This window comes from Numenius arquata, chromosome 2 (genome assembly GCF_964106895.1).
Source record: "Numenius arquata chromosome 2, bNumArq3.hap1.1, whole genome shotgun sequence".
In the NCBI taxonomy this organism is placed as follows: Eukaryota; Metazoa; Chordata; class Aves; order Charadriiformes; family Scolopacidae; genus Numenius; species Numenius arquata.
The window spans coordinates 50,843,259-50,866,553 of record NC_133577.1 but is presented as its reverse complement, the minus strand read 5'-3'; the positions used below and the strand labels follow the sequence as shown (position 1 = coordinate 50,866,553).

The 23,295-nt window shown below is 43.3% G+C and overlaps 1 protein-coding gene across 26 annotated transcripts in view; it reads left to right on the top strand.

Moving 5' to 3' along the window:
• NRXN1 (neurexin 1) overlaps positions 1-23,295 on the top strand; it is a 728,940-nt gene that overhangs the window by 433,635 nt on the left and 272,010 nt on the right. For 3 of the 26 annotated variants that reach the window (XM_074168434.1, XM_074168436.1, XM_074168435.1), the window contains exon 1: positions 4,827-5,073. The exons of the other annotated variants lie outside the window; for them this stretch is intronic. In XM_074168434.1, the coding sequence (XP_074024535.1) occupies positions 4,827-5,073 (247 nt within the window). Of the gene's footprint in view, positions 1-4,826; positions 5,074-23,295 lie in introns of those variants that run through there. 26 annotated transcript variants of the gene reach the window in all.

The window sequence follows — 23,295 nt, the reverse complement described above, 5'->3', positions numbered from 1 at the left end:
TGTTTATAGGATAATGGCATTAGAAGAAGTCAGGAAAAGATGTGTTTTTACAATTATAAAGATATTGTAGCTCACAAACTTAGGAACCTAGTGGTATTAACAGAGTCCACTTGGTGGAAATAACTTGATTAAAAATCACATTTCCTACCAACATAACCTGCACAGGGTAAGTGTTAAATGGGGTTAAAAAAACCTATTAAATTAGCTTCACTGAGCTAAGTTTCCAAAATACTAAAAACTACCTTGTGAACACTGTAGTTTATTTCCACTCTTTATTTGCTGTGCCTGCAATAGAGCATTTACGTGTTTGCACAAACTTGTTTATTGCCTTCTTTTGTACCAGTTCTTCCTCCTTTGAGTGCACCTTCACAGACTGACACCACAGTGTTGGTTGCGTTGGGAGTAGCTGATTCTGTGCCCTTGGGGATTAAAACCAGATTATTTCGACTTCAGCTAGTCCTCAGCTAACAAAGACTCATACTCACTCTTATGTCAGCGGGGGGGTAAAAAAGAAAGTATTTTAAATAAGAAATGCTGCTTACCATTGGTTTTCATAATGTTTACTTGCAGATGCTTTTAACTTTTACTTTTCATTAAAAAGCCTAACTCTGAGTGCTAAGACACCCAATTAAGCTTTTTAAATAAAACATGAAAAGACCAGAAGTATCTGACTACCAGGATTTGCTTCAAATTGGAAAGAAGTGCTTGCTGTTACCACAAAAAAAAAAAAATAGCAAGAGAGGATTTTAGTTCCTGAAATTTCCATCTTTTGCCTTCCTGTCACCATCTACCTTTCATTTGCTTTCATACACACTTCCTTCTTTAACTTCCTTTTCCCCTTCCTGTTATCCTTTCAATTTTCAATCTTTTTAGGATATTTTCCACAAATTTCTTAACCCCATTTCTCACCTGTGCACTGCATTAGATGACCTTTCTCCTCCTTGAAACTTGGATAACCCCCCCCTCTTGTTTCTCTCCGTGGTTCAGAGTGCAGAGCCAGGAAAATGTCAAATGTTATTAAAATTAGAGGTAGTACATACAAGGTACTGAGCACATTGCCAGATCCAGAAAGGGATGCCTGTTTAGGCGTCTGTCTCCCCATTCACATTTTAACCGGCTACTTAAACAAGAGTTAGATGCCTAAATAGCTTTGTGGAGATTGGCCTTTGTGTCCTCAGCTCTTGGTTTGGCTATGCAGCAGCAAAAGAAGCTGTCAATTGAACAGTCCCTAAGTAGTGTTTAACATCATAATGTAAAAATGACCCATTATAATTTATCTGACGAAAAAACTTCTCTAAGTAGTCTCCACAGATTTAAACTAGAAACTTTAGTGGCAGTTATGTGTGTGCGCTGCATAAATAGTACACATCTAATAACGCCGAGCACTTAAACACTCTTTTTGTCTTCAGTAAAATATTAGATGAAGTACCTAAACATTTTATTCATTTGTCCTTGGTATTTAAGCACTTTAGGGCCTCCTTGACACAGCAGATGGCAGACAGAGTAAGAATTTAGGTGTTCAAGCTACAAGCGTATCCAACAAGACGGAGAAGTCCTACTGAATCCACACCGGAGTGTTATCCTCAACCAAAGTTGAGTAAATTTATGCTCAAGCTGGACGGGATCTGCGGAAAGCCTCGGCTGCAAGGTTACACCGAAGAGAAACCCCCAACAGGAGCCAGCCACGCTTTCCTGGAGGCCAACAGGGAAACTCCCACTAAAAGGTAGCAGAAACAGCTCTTTTGATGGAGGCCTTAAAACAGGCGAGCAGAAGTTAGTCTAGACAGGACTTGCCAACTGAAATTGTATCTGAGCAACGGCGCTGCCAACTGTATCGTTACAGGGTTGGCAATACCGGCTTCCTATTTCAGAGAAGTGATAACAATTTTAAGTTACTCGTCTGTAGGATGTCTGGAATCATTAAGAACAGGCAGTTAGCTGCTGCATGTTTCTAAAACGGCAGCAACATGCGAACAGTTTACTGAAAAAATGGTTCCAGTGACTGACTGAAATATTTTGTTTCCTGAGTCAGATTGATAGAAAACCTAGTGGTATTTATGGATATAATTTCTAACACGTACGACTTGCATGAACAGGAAATATACATCAGGGGCTGTAATTTTAGGAGAGTGGGTGAATCCAGGCTGATGTTTAAGTTTTCTTTCATTTTTCCTTCTTTCCGTAATCCGGAAACTTAGAGAATTTATTGTATTATCTTTTTTAAGAGGTGGCAGTGCGTGGCAGTTGCAAGCTGATAGGTTGGAAAATTGGGGTTTCTTACTTCTTTTACACTGAGGCTTCTTGGGACAGGTTGGAAAAGTCACTAACTTCCTTATAAGCTGCCTTTCCCGGTGGGAAGGCGGGGGTGGTAGAGGACAACCCCTGCCCCGGAGGACCGCGGTGCCGGGTCGGCGGGGACCCTCCGCACCGCTGCCTCTCTCGCTCCTGCGGGGCTCCCTCCGGTGCCTGTGTGCGCTTCCACGGAGCGCCGAAAGGGCTTGGGCACTGAGCCTGGAGGGGAGGTTTTGTCTTCCTTTGAGTGTTGTTTTATCTCCGCTTTAAGGAAGGTCTTTTTACGGTTTACCTCGGCGTCTTTGCAAAACTTCGCGAGTGCGGCGAGGCCGCAGCCAGGCGGGGAGGGGTACGAAACGCACCGCCCCCGGGGGAAGGGCAGGGGGGTTGCCGCTTCCTCGCCCCACCTTTGGGGGGGTTCAGGGGGCTTTTCGCCGCCGAGTAACCCCGCGACGAAGGGCTTTTCTCCTCGCCCCGGGAGAGGGGGAGCAGAGCCGGGGCGAAACGCCTTTCTCTTCCCTAAGCCTACGCGGCTGAGTAAGGGTTGTGACTTCCCTTCGCGTCCGCGTGCGTTGAGAGAGCGCCTCAGCAAATTGCGGCGGTTTGCGTTTGAATTAACGCCAAACGGGTAAAAAAGCATTCTCACGCCCACCGCTCGCCCTCTCGCTTTCACGCATCCGCACCCATGATCTCATGCTGCTGAAGGCACGGCACAAGATCCACGGCGGGCTGGAAACGGTGGAGGGAGGGAGGAAGGAAGGAGGAAGGGAGGGTAGAGGCGGGAGCGGGCGGCTCACACCCCCTGCTGTGCCCAGGTGCGGTACTGCAGGGGCCGCGCCTCCCGCCGCCGGCTCCGGGGGGGTGGGGGGACTCGGGACCCGCCGAGCGGGGACATGGTTTCCCTTTGAATGCAGACCATCGCTGTTAAACGTGACATCTCCCAACCGGGGTGTGCGCGCGCGTGTGTGTGTGTGTGTGTGTGTGTGTGTGTGTGTGTGTGTGTGTGTCGAGGGGGAAGGTAGAGCATCCCTTCCTGCTGTTTTCGGGGCAGGCGCCGGGCGAGAGCCGCGACGGGACTCCGCACCCGCGGAGGGGGGGGATGTCCATAGGGGCGCTACCGGCGCCGCCCTGCAGCTGGGATTGGGGGGGGGAGGGGGGGGAGCTTAGCCCAGAAACGGGGTTTTTTTTCAGCCCAGAAACGTTTTTGTTTTCAGTACAGTTTGCGGCCGCATCTGCGGTGGGCAGCCGAGGTGCGGCAGTTGAGTAGTGCTGGAGAAAAAAAAGAAAAAAAAAAAAAAGAAAAAGATAACTCTTTGTTTGGCGCCGTGAGTGTAATTACCGGATAATCAAAGCGGATGCTCGAATAGACAGAGGGAAACATCTGATGGGCGAAGTTTAGGCCAATTAAAAAAACCCGAAATCGTTCTTTTTAGGCTGAAAGTGGGTTTTCGAGACACCGCCTCATCTGAAGTGTCAGAGGAGGGGAAAGGCTCCCGCCGTGCTGCTGACTCCGCGGCGCGGATGGGTGGCGGGTGGGGAAGAGCGGCGTGTGTGTGTGCGTGTGTCCTCCGCTCCGCACAGCACCGCACCGCCCGAGCCATGTTCAGGCGGTGCGCGGCTCCCGAAAGGCAGAAGGGAGGCAGCGCGACTGTGTGGGAGCTGAACTCAGCCTCCCTCTTTAACATAGGCTCGTCCTCTGCATTGCATCCAGGCTTCAGCGATTTGCTGTTTGGAGACTGCAGATTTGCATAGCCCTGCTCTTCGCGAGCATGCTTCTCTTTTTTTTTTTTTTTCTTTTTTTTTTTTTTCTTTTTTTTTCTTCTTCCCAGCTTCTTTCATAAGGGTGCACTATTCTCCCTGAAACCATCCTCGGGTATTACTGTCAATAGTCAGACCATTGAGATTGCCGGAGCAGCCTGATTATTGTCTGGCGGCGTGTGTGTGTGTGTGCGAGTGTGTGTGTGTGTGCGCGAGTGTGTGCGCGCCGGGAGGGAGAGAGATCGCTCGGTGAGGGCTCACCAGTTTGGAGATGAATGGAGGGAAGAGCAGCAGTTTGATTTTTCTCTGCTTCCCCAGCGCTGGCTGATGGAGTGGCATCCCCTTTTTTCTTTCTTAGCAGAAATGTGGCATGATTGGCTGCACTGTGGATTACTGAGGATGGGGGAATGCTTGGCACTCTCGTAGCCCTTGCAACTGTGGAGTATTGTTAATGAGCACCAGCCCCGGGAAAGCTGAAACTAGCGATTGTTTGAGCGCGGGGCTTTTCCCCTCTTCCACCTCTTTTGCGAAGGCTCTGAACTGCCTGGATTCTCCGCCTCTGACTATGTCTCGGATTGTTTTGGGTAGAAGAAGACCTGGAGAAAAGGATGCTGATAAGCTTTCCCAAAGGGAAGAGATGGCTCGCCTGGTGCGGTGAGCTGCAGCCAGCGCCGTGTGCGTGTGTGCGAGCGCTCCTCTCCCCAAAGTTTGCCTCCTTTGCCGTGGCCGCTGCTCCTCCCGAGGACGCCGCGGGCCGGCTCGCCGTTCACCGGAGGATGGGGGGGCTCCTCAGGGGCAGCCCGGAGCCGGGACCCGCCGCCACCACCACCAGCAGCAGCAGCACCGGGGGCCGCTTGGCCCTGCTCTGGATAGTCCCGCTTACTCTCAGCGGCCTCCTTGGGGTGGCGTGGGGTGCCTCCAGTTTGGGCGCTCACCACATTCACCATTTCCATGGCAGCAGCAAACATCATTCAGTGCCTATCGCGATCTACAGGTCACCGGCTTCCTTGCGAGGCGGACACGGTGGGTTTGGACGCCGCTCGGTACCCTGCATGGTCGGGTGTGTGCCTTGCCGTGCCCCGCAGAGGTCAGGCGCGGGCTGCCGAGACCCTGCGCTCGGTGGGAGGAAGAGGAGCGCGGAGGGGGGAGGCGGGAGAAGGGCTGCGGGGCCGGTCCCGCCGGCAGCCCCCTCGGGCGGGGGTGCGGGCCCATCCCGCTGCTCCTGGGACCCCCCCTCCCCCGCCCCTCCAGCCGGGCGGGGGCGGGCGGAGGACGCTGCTGGGGCAGCCCGGGGCCGCCGGGCATCCCCCGGGGCCGGCGGCGTCCCCGAGCCCCGGTGGGGTCGGTGGGCGGCGGAGGGGAGGAGGCTCTCCCGCTCCCCCCCCCGCTCCACCGCAGACGGAGCCGGCTGGAAAACCCAGCCTGGGAGGCTCGTCTCGGCCCCCGGGTGGGAGCGCCCCGGCAGCGGTGGCTCTCGCCCGCTCCCCGGCACCCCACCAGCACCTTGCCCCAGCCCGGGGACACACACGCAGCGGAGCAAACCCGTCCCCGCGGCGGGTGTCGGTGGTCCTGAGCCGCGGCGAGAGGCAGGGCAGGGCAGGGTGCCGAGGGACCCCGGCGAGGGGCGGGGAGGGAGGGAGCCTGTGTGTTGCTTCAATTGCTGGTGAGCATCATGCTCCTTCCAGTTCATTACCTTGGTCGAAAGTCGATGAACTAAAGCGACGGTCAGCTAATTATACAGGGGATCGGGGGAGAAGTAAGCGTTTAGACACCGCGAAGGGGAAATAATACCTGCTGTAGCCGTCAGGAAAAGGACGGGGATAAAATTCTTTTCGGGAGCGAATACATTTTGCCTAAGAATTACAGTGCTCCGGTACTTAGTTTCTGAAGTGACAGGAAGCTGCTTCAGTGCCCTTTAAACAGCCCTGTTACAGTTTTTCTCTTTCTTTTTACATGCATACTTACGTGGACCTGTACATAAATACATGCAAAATAGACATGCATATGTTCAGCGTTACCAAAAGCTGTAAAAGAAAGCGAAACACCAGACTGCGTTTTAAGGATTTAAAGCCTCCTTTGTCTCCGGGGGAGGCAAAAAAAGATAAAGAAAAACCCTTGTTGGCTCCTGATTACATTATACAGCTTCATTCTTCTTCATTTTCTCATCTTGCCTTGCTTCATTTGCACGATCATGCGATGTCATTTACAAGCCTTGCAAAGTGAAAAACAGATCTTGTACTTAACCTTTGCATCTCTGCTCAAGATGACCTAGTTGCAGGCGCGGGGTAGTTAAGATTTATTGGCTTTTTTTTTTTTTCAGTGATTACTAATGCTAGCGTTAGTGGATACAATAGTATTGTTTACCTGAAAATTCCCCCTGTGTGCTAAATACCTTTTAATAGTCAACTGCCAGAAAACAGGCAAAGTGTACAGAAATGGCTTAAGAATTTTGTTAATTTTAAAAAAAAAAAAAAAAAAAAGTTAGATGCCGGGTCTGATTCCAAAAAAAAAAAGAAATTCAGGCCACCACTCTCCTCTCTAGTGCACTGAGGCAGTGCAAGATTGAGAATGCTGCATATTCTGTACCGTATGTACCGCTTAGAGGGGAAAATTAGAGATGTGTGTGTGTGCACGTATATGTATATGTTTATTATTCTTTCAATTTCTGCCCATATGGGAATATCATTTAGGGGCTTGCTATTAGTTTGAGGGAAGGCTGAAAAAATGAGGGGAAAAGAAATGTGATTGTAGACATACCAGCTACAATTCCTTAGAATGCGTTTTAAAATCACACACCTTTTGCCAATTCTGAAAAACCATTACCTTGGACCCAATCAAAGGGTGATGGTGTTAAAAGGTATCTTTCTCAGGAGAAACAAGTCTTGTTAAAGAAAATGCAAGATGAAGTGGTGGAGCTGCCACTTAAGGACTTCATGGGGAAGCCCAGGAGCCTCTCCAGAAGTTAAGTAGCTGATTTTACAAAATGAAGGATGTTACATGTTGTAAGAAGGCATTTCAGAGTGTTTACTTGATAACTCTAAACATCTTTGCTTTTCTGTGTGTTTTATCAGAAATTCTACTATCCGACAGTGTTTTAAAGCATCTAATTCCGGTCGTTATTAATTCTTCAGAGAGGTGTTCCCATTTGCTTCTGCAAGCCTGACAGAAATGTTTATCTTTCTGGCTGAGCAGGGTTGGACACAGCTCCTGTGGAGCCCATCACCGTGTGTCTAAGCGTCAGTCAGAGGGACAGGGTGAAGGGTGGGGGGTGCTTACCCCAGCCTCAGAGCACCCTTCTCTGGCGTCCCAGCTCCTGCAGGCTTAGCTGGGTAAGGGTGAGAATTTGATTCTCAGGTTTGTATCCTCCAGCATTAGCTCCAGTCATTTTTGCAGTTATTCGGTTCTGATCTAATAGGGTTGTACGTAACCGTTTCAGTCTTTATGGTGACCTCATACCTGCTTTTTTTGTTACTTTGTCAGCTTTTCGTAGCATCGTACCTGTTAAAAAGAGCTTTTAGGGTAGGTCAATTAGTCGATCCCTGACAAAAGCATTGCTCTCTAATATTGTGAATCAGAAGTGTCAAAGGAAGGAGAAATGATCACTTTGCCCAGGCATTCAATAAATGTCACCACAGTCCTCAGACATCAACACCCTCCTCCCCTACCCCTGGCACTGGCTCGCCCTGCCACCTCCACTTTCTCAGCACATGCTTTGATTTTTTCATTCTTTCAGTTTTCCTCGAGCCAACGCAATTCCAGCTAATAGTACAAACAAAGCCAAAGCCCAGCATGGTTGGATTTTTTCCACTTCTCTTGAAAAACCAAACCACAGTCTTGCTGCTGACACTCTCGTCAGGTAATTTTGCTGGGATTTTGCTTAGTAGTATGATCTCATGTAGTTTTAGTGGACAGTATTGTGCCTCCCAGAGACATAAACAGAATTCCAACCAAGCGATGAGCTCACCCTATTAAACAAAAAGTAGTTCAGCACATAGTGTTTTAATATGCTAAAAGTAAAAATTAAACATCTTTCAGGCTTGACCAAATGATTTTTTGACTGTCCTTTCTGACTCTCATGGAACTTTGGAAGGTGAAAGATGGCTGAAAGACTCGAAAGTTTAACCACAGGAAGGAATAAGAAAATAATTCTCTGGATCATGACGTCAGCAAGATCAGGAGAAGTACAGAGAAGTAAGGGAGAGACTAATGTTCACAAATGCTGGTCCTGGGCTGCTCAGCGCTTGCCAGTGGTCTCTGCAGCATGTGGGTTATTTGATGATTTATGTTCATATCCCCTTGCTCCGTTTAAGAAGGTGGCTATTGCTTTTGTTATAGCTGTATCTCCCATGCAATCTTTTCTTTTTTTTTTTTTTTGAGAAGATAGGGTAGCTCATACTGCAGTGCCTCTTGATTACAAAAATATGGACTTCCACGGCAAAGCCCACGTAAAAGGAAAGCGATTGCAACTTCCTAAGTAACTTTAAATGAAGACAGTTTCTTTAAGAATGCGATGGATCATGTGTGAAGTGAAAATTGCACGTTGAATAAGTGAAAAGTTAAAAGCCATATGGATGGCTGTCACCATCCTCATTCATCCCTTCCTTCCTGCACACACCTCTTTGGTCCCTACTGGGCTGGGTCTTTTATTGCCGCCCCAGTTTCTTATTCTGTTACCAAATGACATGTACAGTATGACCGTTTTTTTCTTGCTGTTTCTTCTTTCTGTGCTCTCAGGATCTCGTTCAGGCTGTTTTCTGATAAATATAAGTTGATTCTGGTTTTTTTTTTTTTTATATCTGCCAGAGTAGGAGCCAGGAGGTGACTAATAAAATCTGAATGTTGGTACGTGCACGCACTTGGAAAGAAAAGGTAAAAATGGGGAGGGAATAGGATCGACGTGCTCACAGGCAGCACAGAAGGAGCTGAGCAGTATGTGTAGGGGTTGTGCATTTGAGGACCTGGGTTAGCATGGTGCCAGAAGAGATCTGTCTTGATGAGACTTATGACCAAGATATAGGCTGATGGTTCAGGTGGAGCACAGGCAGTCTGAAGTAGAGGGAATTAGAATACTGGGGACAGTTATTAAGAAAGTGGTAGTTTGGGGTGGGGAAGTGCTAGGGACCTTTGTGGTGGAACAGTAGAGGGATTTAAGAGTTTGAGCAGAGGGGGTGAAAAAGTGCTTCAACAGCAAAGTTCCTGATCAGGAAGAAGAGCTTGTGGAAAATAAGGGCTTTGAGAAAGAAAAGTTGACGTGTTTTGGAGGCAAGAGTTGAGGTTGAGCACCAGAGTGGTGTGTTACCACAGCATGTTCCCTCCTCCGGTCTTTTCTATCCAGAACATGACATGGCGGCAGGGACGTGCATACTGATCTCCCACTTCTGAGCTAGGTCAGCTTCTTCCAGTCTTTGTTTGGCCATTGTTGCACTGGATTCATCCCCATTATGTCCATTTGGAGGGACTTCTGTAGCAGAATCACCAGCTCGCTGTTACTGGAGTACCAGGCTGCGGGCTGGACCAGGCAGCCCTTGTTCAGTGAAGATGCCTGTTGAACTCCACAGGAGCTCTCGCTAAGTCAGAATAACTGGACCAGAATTTTCAACACTGCATTGAAATAATTTATACCACCATTGTGAAAAACATGGCCAAAACAACTTTGAAAGATGTGCATGTGACGTAGAGATAGCATTTTATCTTTGTAAGAAAACTGCAAGGAAAGACTTGATAGTGTAGGTAAAAATAATTTTATGGCCTTTTACTTTTTTTTTCATAACTGGAATTGCTATCTCTGCATATAATAATAATAAAACAAATATTTCTAGGGGTTAAGGTAAATGAAATAGCATTTTTTTTGGTTAAAACGTGCCTATTATGTTGCAGAAAAGGGTTATATTTTGATTAAAACATCGTATGTAAATGTTTCCAGATGTTCAAGCGTTGTTACTCAATGTGATATTAGAGGTAGAAGTGAAAAAGTCTCATCTTCATGTTATAATTGCCTTTTTTTAGGGAGAGATCTTTTTAACGTTTTTTCAAACCTGTTTGTGTATCACAATCTTCTTTCTTTTATATCTTCTTTTCATTCATGGATTTTCAAATGCTTACTAGTTCTCCTGCTCTGAGCACTTCTTACACATAACTGAGACATTTTCATGTTTTAAGACTGTAAAGTGTAGCAGTTTTCTCCATGTCTTTAAATTATATAAATTTTATATCCCCTTTCAAAATTTCCAATATGCTCCATCAGTTATTATCCCCATCAGCTGCCAAAGTATTAACATCGGTTGGAATAAAATGAATAACAAAGCAATTTCAGTCAGCATAGTGGTTAATTGGCTGTGCAGTTAGATATGCATATTAGGAAGTGTGGTTTCTATATTATTATTTCTGTCAATATGTCTTGTCAAAGAGGCATACAGTCTTCAGCAGTATTGCGGACAGTCTGGAGCACTGTAATCAAAAGTGGAATGTTGCTCATGGATTTCTGATAAGCATCTTTATACAAACCATACTGCCTTAGTACGTGCCCAGCTATTGATTGACTGGGGTGCCTTTACAAGAGCTAAATAAATAACAACACTCTGTTGTCACTTATCAGCAATACCACTTTTGCCTCAGCCTGCGGTAACCATGCTTTTCTAGATTTGAAGCGTGTTTTATTGTCTTTTAATCAAATACTGTTTGAAATAAGTTATCAGAAGAAATTAATTTAGCATTCAATACCGTGTATTTCCTGCTGTTTCTAATTTTCAAAGATGGCTTTTTTCTGATAGCAAGAAGTTGACTTGGCTTTAAGGGAAATTTCTTTCTGTCTCTTCATTTTAGTCCAGAGGAGAACACTGTAGACGAAACTCAGGGGTACAACTGCAATGCCCAGTGTGAGTAAGCACAACCAACTCTACAGTCCTAATATGTTCTCAGCTTTCTCACACAGATGGTCATTACCATGGTTAACCATAGGATGATATGCTTGACTATTATATTTTCCATGTATCACATAGTGGAGTTCACTGAACTTAATCTTTTGTCTTCTTCTTGGCCAAAGCTTGCAATAGTTCTTAACCTTTCTGAGTAATCAAGATGACATTAGTGACCTCTTCCTTGTCTTTCCCCAGTATCAGTTAATTTATCTCTTTCTTATTGAGTTTGATGTCCTCGGATCTGCCCGCAGTATCTGTAGCAAATTCTTCTAAACTAACAACTTCCTTTCTAGTTTGTAAATACAGTGTGGGCAGAGCCGAAAGATCTTGCTGTGATAATAAGTTGACTTCTGAATGTAGCTGTGATTATAAGTAGAATGGAACAGTCTGATTTGATGAGAGTAAATGTATTATAAATAACAATGTTATTCTATAAAGTTAAAAGTAACAAACATATAGAAGAGAAGCCATGTACTTACCGTCACTTAGACTTTTTTTTCCTTTCCCAATAACAACACGGATTCCTGGAAGTAATTTTCCCCCCTCTTTCTCATAACTTTATATACATTTCTGCCCAAGCATGTGCATGCACAAACATACATATCACAGATGTTTCCTCATAATGAGAAAATCGTCTGTGATATTAAGTTGAAAAAGAGAGCATTTCTCTAAGAGCTGAAAATGTTAAAAAGCATTCAGTGGCAATATTCATTAACCACAGATGTAATTGGTCAGAACAATATAATCAATTATTGTCTTCCCCCTTAGTTGACAGAAAAAATGAACCAGTGAAATGATGTGGGAAAGGAGTAGTGCTACTGGATGGCACTCCATAGAGCTGGGATAAGGTGGTGGGGAGGATTCCATGCTTAGACGCAGTCACCACCTCTGGCTCATGGTTAGTGAATCACCATAGAAAACTGTAGCAGTTGGTTCTGAATTTCTGTGAGCACTAAACTGGCCAAATTCATCAAAATAGCTCAGATTAAGGCTCTGACTGGCTCAAGAGTCAAAGAGCTTCACCATTTCTGGGGTTTGGTTGATAAGGAAAATGTACACATACAACAGACATATGGTGTCCGTGATCCCAAATCTCAGAAGGCAAGACAGGGTTGAAGCTGAAGCAGGGTTTACCTGAAGGGGTGGGGAATTTGCATGGTCTACATATTTGGATGGCACAATGACGAGTATTCCTTTTAAATACAAAGATAGGTGTTTCCTGAAGAGCTTGCTGCTCAAGCAGGGAGAGAGACGGAGGGCTCAGCAAGAAAAGATTTGCTCGGATCATTCTGCTGTTCTGGGCCCTTAGCGGGGGATGCGCTCAGACACCTACTCAGAAATGACAGAAGTGTTAACTCTTTCTTTAGCTCTTTTTTTACCGCAGCTGTATCTGCAAAGGAACGCCAACATGCTTCTAAAGCAAGTTGGCTGCTTTCCAAATATGTTCTTTTATCCCTGCATATCTGCAACTGAGTTAGGGCTTCTCTAATTTACTTCATTAATTCAGCTCATCTACAATTGTAAAATAAAGAAGAGCAGAGAATGACTAGACTTGGAGAAACTTTAAAAAACGCTGAGAAACTTTCTCTACCTTGAAGAGGAGTCGGACGTAACCTTAATCTGTGCTCGCGTTGATGAATTGCTGGAGTCGGTTGACTTTCTCAGTGACAGCAACTCTAGAGGCCTGGGAAGTAGGTGGAAAGGAGATGGGGAAAAATGGCCATTAGCTTGGCTCCTCTTCAGTGGAGACGAGGAGACGTGAAGGAACCGAGGGCTAAAGAAGACACTGTTTCTGATTGTTGGCCTGGGCCTGATGTGCTTTTATTGAGGTCAAGCACAAAATTTCCACTGCATGACCTAGTCTGTTGTGCCTCTGTCAGATCTGATGTCCCTCATGCACGTAGCGCTTCTGGTGTGACCTCTCTCCACCAAAACAATGCTTTTTAAGCTGTGAATGAATTATTGCAAACAACAATGGAAATACATGTATTTTTAAAATAGGTTTGATGCAGTTAGTGGATGTGTTCGCTGTATTTCACATGACAAGAATTATGAGGGAGCTTTCAGCAAAAATAGTGAATTGCCGTATTTATGGAAAACATATGAGCATGAATTGAATCATGCTGTTATTTTGGGTTTGGATATTCTGTGCCCACAGAGAGGGGTTTAGGAGTTGTGACAAAACAACAGATGTGAGATTAGCCCCTTTGGCTGTGTCTAAATGGATGCGTCTTAAAATCTTGGTGTCCCAGTTGGTCAGAACATGCTGTGGCTTCTATCCAAGCCCGATCCTTCCACCCATGCTCTTCTCGGGCTGGTTTGTGTTTGCAGTTTGCCTTGCTGTGGGTTTTAAATCTGCCTGGGGCATGCACCCCAACCCTGGCATTCAGAGCAGCTCTCAAGTACACCTCTCAAATTCTAAAAAAACCCCAAAATGCTGTGGATGTCCATCTTTCTAAATAATCTGTTACATCAAGTGAAGTCAAATAGAACATTATATGGGCAAGGGAAGGTTGGGGAGAAGTCTACAATTATTTTATTGCTTGGAAGCTCTACTTCGGTTACAGGAGGATGGCTGCTTACTTTATGTCCTATCAATTAATAGACTTTCAAGTGGTTAAGAAACGTGCAATGTGCTTTCGTTAGAAATTGTTGTCTAGAATGTGTTACGTATGAGGGCACGTAGGCCCAATGCTCACTTCAGCTGTGCTGTCTTCTAATAGAAAACCAGTCATTCACTAAGATTGAGGCCAGAGCATTTTTTGTAATGGTAATTTTAAACTTTTGTAGAAATCTTCTCACATTAGCTCATAAAGTTTGCTTTTCATCACTCAGCACAACTTGACAGCTTTAGCTGTTGTCTGACATGAACATAGTGAAATCCACTGTATGGCATTTAGAGGGAGAAGTTGGTGAAGAAAGAATAGTAACAACATTATTTTGCAGCAGCAACAACAAAACCAAACATCTCAAAGTGAGATCTTACTGTGCAAGACGTTGGGAAACTGTGGTTAAGCATGCAGATAAGAGGAGTTGTTGGTCTGTTAGGAAGGACAGTGGCCTGCAAATACCTGAGTAAGACACTTAAATTTCAGTTTGTAGCTGGCAGTGATTTCATGGGTTGTATGATTATCTAAATGAAAATGCAATTTGTACGTTAAGCGTACAGGAGCTTAGTTTCACAGAGCCTGAGGTCAGCAAAGGTAAATAATTAAATGGGGAAAAATGTGATACATCTGCTAGATATCTGTGGAGGCAGTTACTTTAGATACGGCAGCTATAAACACTGGTATAAATTGCAAGTGACTCAACTGAAGACTCCTCGGATCCTATCTATTTATTGTACTCGTAGGATAAAATTTGCCTGTCAGGGGGCTTATGCCTTGGACTTTGGGAAGGTGGGTTTCAGTGCAATGTGTGTATCTCATGCAGCTTTTGCCGACACTTAGACTAGGGACAAATGCCACTGTTTGAGTACAAGGTCACTGCTGGAGACGTGAGAAAGGCTCATCCTAAGCTGGTCATAGCAAGTGTGGTGTGAGTAAATACATATGTCAGGATTTTGCAAAAATTTTCTGTTTGTTTCAAGTCATATACTTGATCTCTGCTGGCTATTCGATAATCATGCTCCTCTTCCTTTTTCCAATGTAATTATTTGAATGGGAAGAAAAACTAAAAAAAGAATTGTATGCAATCTAAGAGTAAATTTACTTCTGCAAATGGTGTGCGGTGGTACTTTTGTCTGCTGCAGGGTCAGTTAATGGCCAAAGTATAGTTTGGAAAAAAGGAAAACTGGGGGGAGAAAAGGAGCAGCCATTATTGCTAAATGATACTTAGAGTAAATACGTTCAAGATTGCTAACCCCCCCCCCTGTTTCTAACTGTCATGTCGATGAGTGGCATACATACGTTAACCTGGCCTGTATAAGCACTGGTATCTCTGTGGGCCTCAGCCTATCTTGGCAATAGGCTTGTCTGGAACGGTTATTCCTCCCGGGAAGGAATATTCCCCGGTTATTCCTCCCGGGGAGGAGCTGAGGCATGGTACATCAGCTTCTCATTTGTGTTCCCTCTTGAATGATTCAAAGAAATCATGCAGCGGTCGGATTGGCCATCTGACCATTCCCTCTGTGTCTCTTGTGCGCTTGCCCGTGACATAAGAGACGTATCTGGGGCACGGCCAGAGTGTGTAACACTCTGTTGTCGATTGGCACAGCTTAAAGCAGATTCCATGCTGGTTTAGCGTATGCCATGCCTCAGTCATCCCTCCATAAGCAATTCATTGGGTAGTGCTTTTCCCACAGCTGCGCATCAGACAAAAAAAAAAACTAAGCGCAGCAGAGGTTAAGGATTATTCGGTTCAGCCTTTGCTTGTGCTTCTTAATGAAGAGCCATCCAGTTTATATCAGGAGTACACAGCTTTACCTATCTAAATGTGACAAGCAGCTAACTGTAAGTCACACAGCAACCTGAAATGGGAAAAGGAATTAAACAAAGACTCGCTGAGTGTTGCTGTTTCATTCTACTCTGTTGTGCTAATACTAAGACCCAGGACCATTAAAACAATGTACTAGTTACTGAATGAATACCATTCTTCCTTCCTTCGGTGTGTAGGTCATACTGTGGGATTAATAGAACTGATTTGTGGGGGAAAAAAAAAAGAAAAAGGGTGATGCAAAGTAATGGAGGAGGGGAAGAAGAAAAGGAAAATGGGTCGAGCAGGCAGAGCATACCTTTGTTTAAGAAAAAAGAAAAACAGAAATATCTTCTCCTTGTGAAAATTTTTGATTTTTTTTTTTAACAGGGAATAGTTTCTCAGTGATTTGGTTTGATTTTTATAGACCTCTTGTAATTATTTTAGATGTAGAAAGGGCATAAAATACTGATCTTTGTGTATGCCAGTACACCAAGCTTAGAGCTCTTGTGTCTTCACAGATGAGACTTGCCTGTCTTTTGGTATAAGTCAAATCTTTCCAAACTCCCTGTCAGCGCTTACATTTTTGGGGCCATATGGGGGGCAGTTCCCTTAAATATTGTTCTCTGCTTGTCTTGTGATTCCAGTTGCTCATGGTATCTGATGTCTATTAAGTGAGAAGGGCAGTCATAATGCATTGAATCTAGATTTGAACTGGTGGTTTCACATCATGTCATTTTATTTTACAGATACTGTTTGCCATTTAAATGTTCCCTCTCCATGTAATTGCTCTGGATGTTTGAATGTTGGCATCAGCAGGCGAGTTATTTTCTCTCCGTTCCATAAGTGAATGTGAATGGGGGTGAGGATTTCGTTCAGTGAAGATACATCTAGCTTTGTTTGAAAGGATTATTTGCTTTCATATGTTACTTTAGGACTGTTAGGATAATTAGCAGTTCATCAGAATGATTTCACAGGCCATTATTTGTGAGAAAGACTGGGACAAGGCTTTTTAGCGAGCCTGTGTGATTTACCACGTGTAATGCCAATAGATTTGAAGAGTCAACAGTCACAGACGGAAGGTCAGCATTAACTTTCTTTCACAATTTCATGGATTTTTTTTTTTTTTCTGAGTAATACATCACGCCATGTGTCTCTTTTTTCCTTTTCTTAGCGGATGTTATAATTTTTAATATGATTTGTTTGTATTATGGTAGCATCTAGAAATTGCAGTCAGAGGTTGTGAGCCCATTGTGCTAAGCAGATGGATTGAATAGAAAAAGACAAGAAAGCTGAGGAAATAATCACTCTCTACTGCTGACAGTACTCTCCAGGGTAGGTTTCAAAATAGCTCAAGAGCTGTGTAAAATTAATAAGCTGTTCCTCATGTACTGAAATCCTCTTTCATATTGCATTGGCATGAGGGATCTCTGTAGAGAGGAGGGGCTGCAAATAAGATTTGCCAGAGGATGTGGTTGAAGATTCGGCTTGAAGTCCAGATTTTACTTTGAGTCCAATGGATGAGTGCTCTCCAACAGTATGCATGAAAGTGGTCCGTGTGGAATTTGTTCACTGCAAAGTCTCTGGGTCACTGAAGTCTGCTTAGTCCCTCAGAGCAAGGTTTATTAGGCATAAAATCTGAATCAGTGTCCTTTTGTTTCTTTAGCATCTTTATAATTTTCTTCACTGATAGCAGAAAGACATGGGAAATCAGGGAGCATTACTCTTGTCTAATGGAAACTTATTGAGATATTTTAGTAGCTTTTTGAGTTACTAGGTCAATTTATATTCCCTTCTTGTCCCAAACCTCATGGGATTGTTTACCTGCTGTGCAAGCCAATAACACACAAAATCGAGGTATTAGCTATTTATTAGCAGTTCTGCGCAGAAATGGGTGCTAGGGGGTATTTCTGCAAAGATAGCACACTCGACATGGGAATAGTCATTCATTTATGCATTGTAAATTAACATGATAAACGATTAATAGATTAATTAACTTTTTACTGGTGCTCATAATTCATTATCTTGAAGCTGATTGGTGTGGAATGTCCTTGTCTTCATTTAAAAGTACAGTGTCTCTTAATTTTACTGCGCAGGCTCAGTGGGTGAGGGTCTCCAAGCGGAGGTGGGTATCCTAACTTCTAGAGGAGAGGGTTTCATAGTATAATTAGTGAAGTTCACCTACAGGGCACATTTCACGAGGTATAGCCAAATTTCTGGGGCAATCAGCCCACTAAAGTTTCTCCTTACCTGGTCTTAGGTCCATTTGTTCTTTCTATCCCATTGTCTTGTCAAGAACTGTTTACCCGAATGATTTAGAGTTACAATCATAGGGATTTCAACATCACTCTGATATGGAAACATGTTCCCTTGGACTCCAGATTTGCAGTGTGACATGAAGGCTTTGATTTTTTTGTGGCATTTTAAAAAATGTTATTTTTTTCATACAGTGTATGTCCAGTGCATATATGCAGTAGAAAAACTAAAAATAAAGATGTAGCACTGAATTGTAATTAGAAGGGAAAAAATCATTACCTGCCATGGAGAAAACTCTGAAATAATAAATACCACTGGCACATTTTACAGCTATCATAAATATTTATTCAGCACATGTCCATAGGCTAAATTTATTACATCATTTTCACTTAAATGTGTTTATGAAACTATCCTTCTGCACACACACACATTTTATTTAGATTCCTTGATTAATGGCACAGACCTTCTTTGCCATGTGGCACAGTCTGTCATGCCTCTAATCCAATTTTGAAGTAAAGGCATTCTTAGATCTTCTTATAATAAAGCTATTCTTCTTGCTACAGTTATACCTCTTTTTCCTTATTTTCTTATAGAATGGATTAAGATTTAATAGTGATGTATTTCCTAATAAACACAGCTGGAGGATGGCTTCTTCCATTATCTTAGATATACCTCTGTTATGTCTTCATCAGAACCCATTAAATATTCTTGGACAGTCACTTAGCAATACATAAAACGTTTCTTGTCTTTGATTTCAGCAGAGACATCAATCCAAATGTTCTGCGCTATGTTGCTTAATTGTCAAGGAGTTAAATATGCGCGATGAAGTTACAGTAGTTAAAATGTACTGGTGTACATCCAATGTTTACAGATAACCCTTTTAAAGAAGTCTGGATATATTGTCATGTTCAGCCATTCGATCTTAATTCTAAATCACCAGCGCGTTGTCTCTGTTTTCTTTTGCAGTCAGTCAGCCAAAGACCCTGTAGAACATTTACCTCACAGTCTTGCCATTTTAATTTTCCGATAGAGTGTATTAAATTCTGGTAAAGGTAGAACTGATTACAATTTCTCTATAAGTTCATGCCTTATTAGTAGTTTTCTAGGAAATGGAAACCACGTTTGTAGCAGATCGGAAAGGAGAGGACTCTCTGGTTCCCTGCTTTTCCTTTGCATTTCAGACTTGGGTCTTTGGGTAGCGTCGTCCCCGGCGCTCGGTGTTGCTGATTCAGCGTCTTGCATTTCAGTCAGTGAACTCATTTTAGTTCCAATTTGAATATACACAAACTGTTGCAGATTCACTAACGTAGTCCTGTGGATAGTTTATTCATGGAGTTAAAATGATTTCTCTGCCATGTAGTATTTATCACAAAACAATGCAGTTGAATGCGTTGTATAAATGCAGGTACTCTCCATCTAACCTGGATCACCAACTTCTGAAAATCTAGGTCCTATGCATTATATGAGAGTAAAATAATCAATCAACAGTAACAAGATCTTATATTAAAAAAAAAAAAAGAGACTGGAACTTGCAGCTACAGGCAAACTCATCTAAGCTGAATGCCCTTAATCATATATAGTAACATTAAACACTATACAGAGGGAAAACCTCTGGCCTCCTCCTTGGGAGATAATATGCACGAGAAACTCTCTCTGATGTGATTTCCCAGATACTCTGAAAATAAGAAAATGATACATGTGTTAACTTCGACTTTGTATGAGGTTTCTACATATTGTGTACAAAGCAGTGGTTGAGTGAACCAGGTTCTCACCAAACTCATGCTGCCGTCAGCCACGGCTCTCAGGCCACCAGGCTTTTTTCCTTATGCCGAGCTATGAGGTGTGTCTATACCAGTAGATACAGAGGGATGCTCTCGACTCTGGTCTGGCATTAGGTGCCAGGAACATCTAGGTCAGATCTTCTCCTAATAGAGAGGGTTGGAAGCCGTATTTTGCAGTGTTTAATGGACATACCTCCAGGAAGATTGCCTGTTCAGCTTGATATCTAAATTGCTTTTTACAGCATTTGTGCTGGCAGCTCTGTTGAAGGTGCAGGACTCTTCAAATGTCTCTGAGAGTTATCTAATCAAAGGTGTGATTGAACCATTGGATAAAATATGTTCTTGTCACAAGCTCTGAAACTAGCAGAACATGTTCTGCTTGCACCTTGACCAGCATCCCCCACTGGGAGCTGTGGTGGGAAGCAAATGTCACACAAGGCATGGACAGTCCTGTTTGACTTAAGAAAGCAGACAAAGAGCCTTCACTGCAACCAAACTGCTGCTTATTTTATGTTCTTGTGAATCACAGGTAGCAATACAGTCTTTAGTGACTAAAATTTGTATATGGTAAACACTGTTGCCAAGATAGCCAAATGAATTATCCATGAAGTGAGAGGTACACATCCTGAAATCTTATCCAGGTATTTTAGCAATTTAAAAGGTGGCATTTTATATGCTGGGTATTTCTTAAATGTTCCATTAAATTGAGAACTCCCTATATAAATGCTAATTTAATTAAAATGTCTTTGCATCTTAAATATAAATGAAAACAACAGGCTTGAAGCCTTGCTGAAAGTTTGCATGGGCATCTACTTATGCATAATTTTTCTTATCTTCTGCAGCATTGTCTTTCTTTTTTTTTTCTTTAAATGGACAATACACGAGAACATTTCCTGTCTTTTTTCTTTTAAGATTTCTTATAACAGAATATTTTTGACAGGCCACTTTTGCTTTCAGAATTAAAATTTCCCCCACAAATGGTTAGTAAGAATAACAAAACACTGTGTTTTTAACTTGGTAGGCATGACGATGATATCAGTTGGCATTTAGCTGTCCCATATACTAGTTCATGCATGTGAAACAAAATGATTATACTTACAATTTTTGGTCATTTACCCAGATCCTATCAGGGGAAATTACTTTAAATGGAAAATAGTTATAAATTGATTTTTTTTCTTTTATTTTACCAAAAGTTCTTTGTTTAGAGAAGAAAGTAATGGTTCAGAGTCTGCAGGAGAGGCTGGAATTCTTTATCCACAGCGTTGTGTGGACATACCAGATACCTGTTTCTTCCACCATTGGTATCAGCCCCTTGCTAAGAGAGTTGTGCGGTTGTGTGATAAACCTTCAGTTGTCTTCAACTATCATTTTTGGCAACCTGTACTGGATTCAAAATTATGGCCCTTTGAAGTAAGATGGTTTTCAATCATGCACACGCACACTTATATACACGTGTGTACATTTTCCTTGTAAGGAAATGCATTGCAAGCATTAAGACAATGCTGTTACTGTGCCTTCTGCCTCTTGAAAGTTGAACGGAAAAAAAAAGATGACTGATGTAGCTATTCCAATGAAATGTTTAATGAGGCAGGTTCTGATTTTAGATATCCTAAACAATCAGACTATATTTACATGTGTTTAAAATCGTAGAATCATAGAATGGTTCGGGTTGGAAGCGATCTTAAAGGTCATTGTGTTCCAGCCCCCCTGCCATGGGCAGGGACACCTCCCACTAGAGGAGGTTGCTCAAAGCCCCATCCAGCCTGGCCTTGAACACCTCCAGGGATGGGGCAGCCACAGCTTCTCTGGGCAACCTGTTCCAGTGCCTCACCACCCTCACAGGAAAGAATTTCTTCCTAATATCTCATCTAAATCTCCCCTCTTTCAGTCTAAAACTGTTCCCCCTCCTCCTATCACTCCACTCCCTGATCAAGAATCCCTTCCCATCTCTCCTGTAGCCCCCTTTAGGTACTGGAAGGGGCTATAAGGTCTCCTCAGAGCCTTCTCTTCTCCTGGCTGAACAACCCCAACTCTTTCAGCCTGAATCTATCATCTTAGCTCAAAAGTTGCCCTTGTGTATCAAGGCATGATTTTAGCTGTCTGTAAGTCCCACGTAACGGCACGAGTGTATTCACACAGAGTATTTAATCAGCAAGTCTGGTGTTAAGCGCAGGAGTGGGAGCAGAGATCTCCCCGTGCTCTGGTGGGCTCCCTATGGCAGCTCTGGGAAGTTAGTTTTATTATTAGTGGTTCTCAGGCTCCTCGTCTGTAAATTAAGAATTCCTCCCTGCCTCCTGTAGAGCTGGTAAGAATCTTGAGTAAAATATATTGTGAATGCACGGATAAGGAACAATATCCTGTAATTGTTATTTTAAAAGGGATTTACATATATTGCTCTTAGGTCAGGCACTTGCAATACTGACATCCACTGCTTTAAAATATGGCTAAGCCAAAGGGTCAGTGAGAGCATCAGGCTATTTTTTCTTCAGAGATTTTAATGTCTTGTTCAACTATATGGCAAAAACCTTTTCTTTCCCGTTCTTAAAAGCATTTTTTTAAAATCTAATAATAGAAGGCTGTAGAATGTAACAAATTGTGAATCTGGTGAGTCGTGTTTGATCCCCCATCTTTTAGGCATCAGTGGGAATGATGCAGTAACTGCTCTGTTCGTAAAATTCCCATTGAAGCAAAGGCGTTTGAGACATCAAACAGAATTTAGATCCAGATCTCTCATGGCCGAATTGAGTAGAGGTAAACTTGTAATTACAGCATTGGTACAAAGCAATAATGACAAATAATTACTGTTTCCAGAAGAGATACAATATTTATCATTTCTTGGGTGCTATTAGTACATGTACCTTGTTTACTGTGCTCAGAAGGATCTTTTCAACTTCTCCCCTCTAGGTCGGGAGGTTTTGAAGTGCCTGTATAACCTAATATTCTTTTTGACTTTTTTTTTTTACTTCCTTTCACAATCAACTTCTGTTGTCATGGGTATTTAACACAATTCTCTGCATAAAATAGTCGTAGTCCTGATATTCATTTAGCAGAAGAAACATGAAAGTGTCGCCTGTGGACGTTGTTCAAGGCTCGTTTCCACACTAGGGTCAGAAAAAATGGTTTTGCCACAGCAGATAGGATAGAAAGTACTGTTTTCAGGTTCCGTAATCAAGACAAATACAACTGCCTGTTGCCATGCATCATATATTTTCCACATTATAGTAATGGATGCGCTGCTGCCACCTGCTATGTCAGGACTTCCAGCTAATTGGAATAAGTTATGTGTGTTCCAGTTACTCTTATGGTCTATAAAAGGCTGCTTTGTCCTAAACTAGATAATAATTTTTGATGGATTTCCTTATGGTAGCAGATATTGCTGTACTCTGGTGAGAACCATTGTTTTTCACAAACACAGGTGTTTTCTGCACGTATTAAGGCTTTAGAGATGATTCTTTCTACTGAGTTTATGCTAAAGCTATCATTTGGTGTAGGTGATATGACCCAGATCCAGGTGCATTAAATCCTGAAAGGGACATGAATAGCTGTGGTTGGTGGTACCATCCGCTGGTGGCTGTAAAACTGATATGTGCCTGGCTGCTTCAGCCCAATCTGCTATAGTCAACAGAATCACAGAATGATATGGGGTTGGAAGCGACCTCTGGAGATCATCTAGACCAACTTCCCTGCCAGAGCAGGTCCACCTAGAGCAGGTTGCACAGGAACATGTCCAGGTGGGTTTTGAATGTCTCCAGAGACAGAGACTCCACCACCTCTCTGAGCAGCCTGTTCCAGGGCTCTGCCACCTTCAAAGTGAAGAAGTTCCTCCTCATGTTTAGCTGGAGCTTCCCATGTTCAAGTTTGTGCCCGTTACTCTTGTC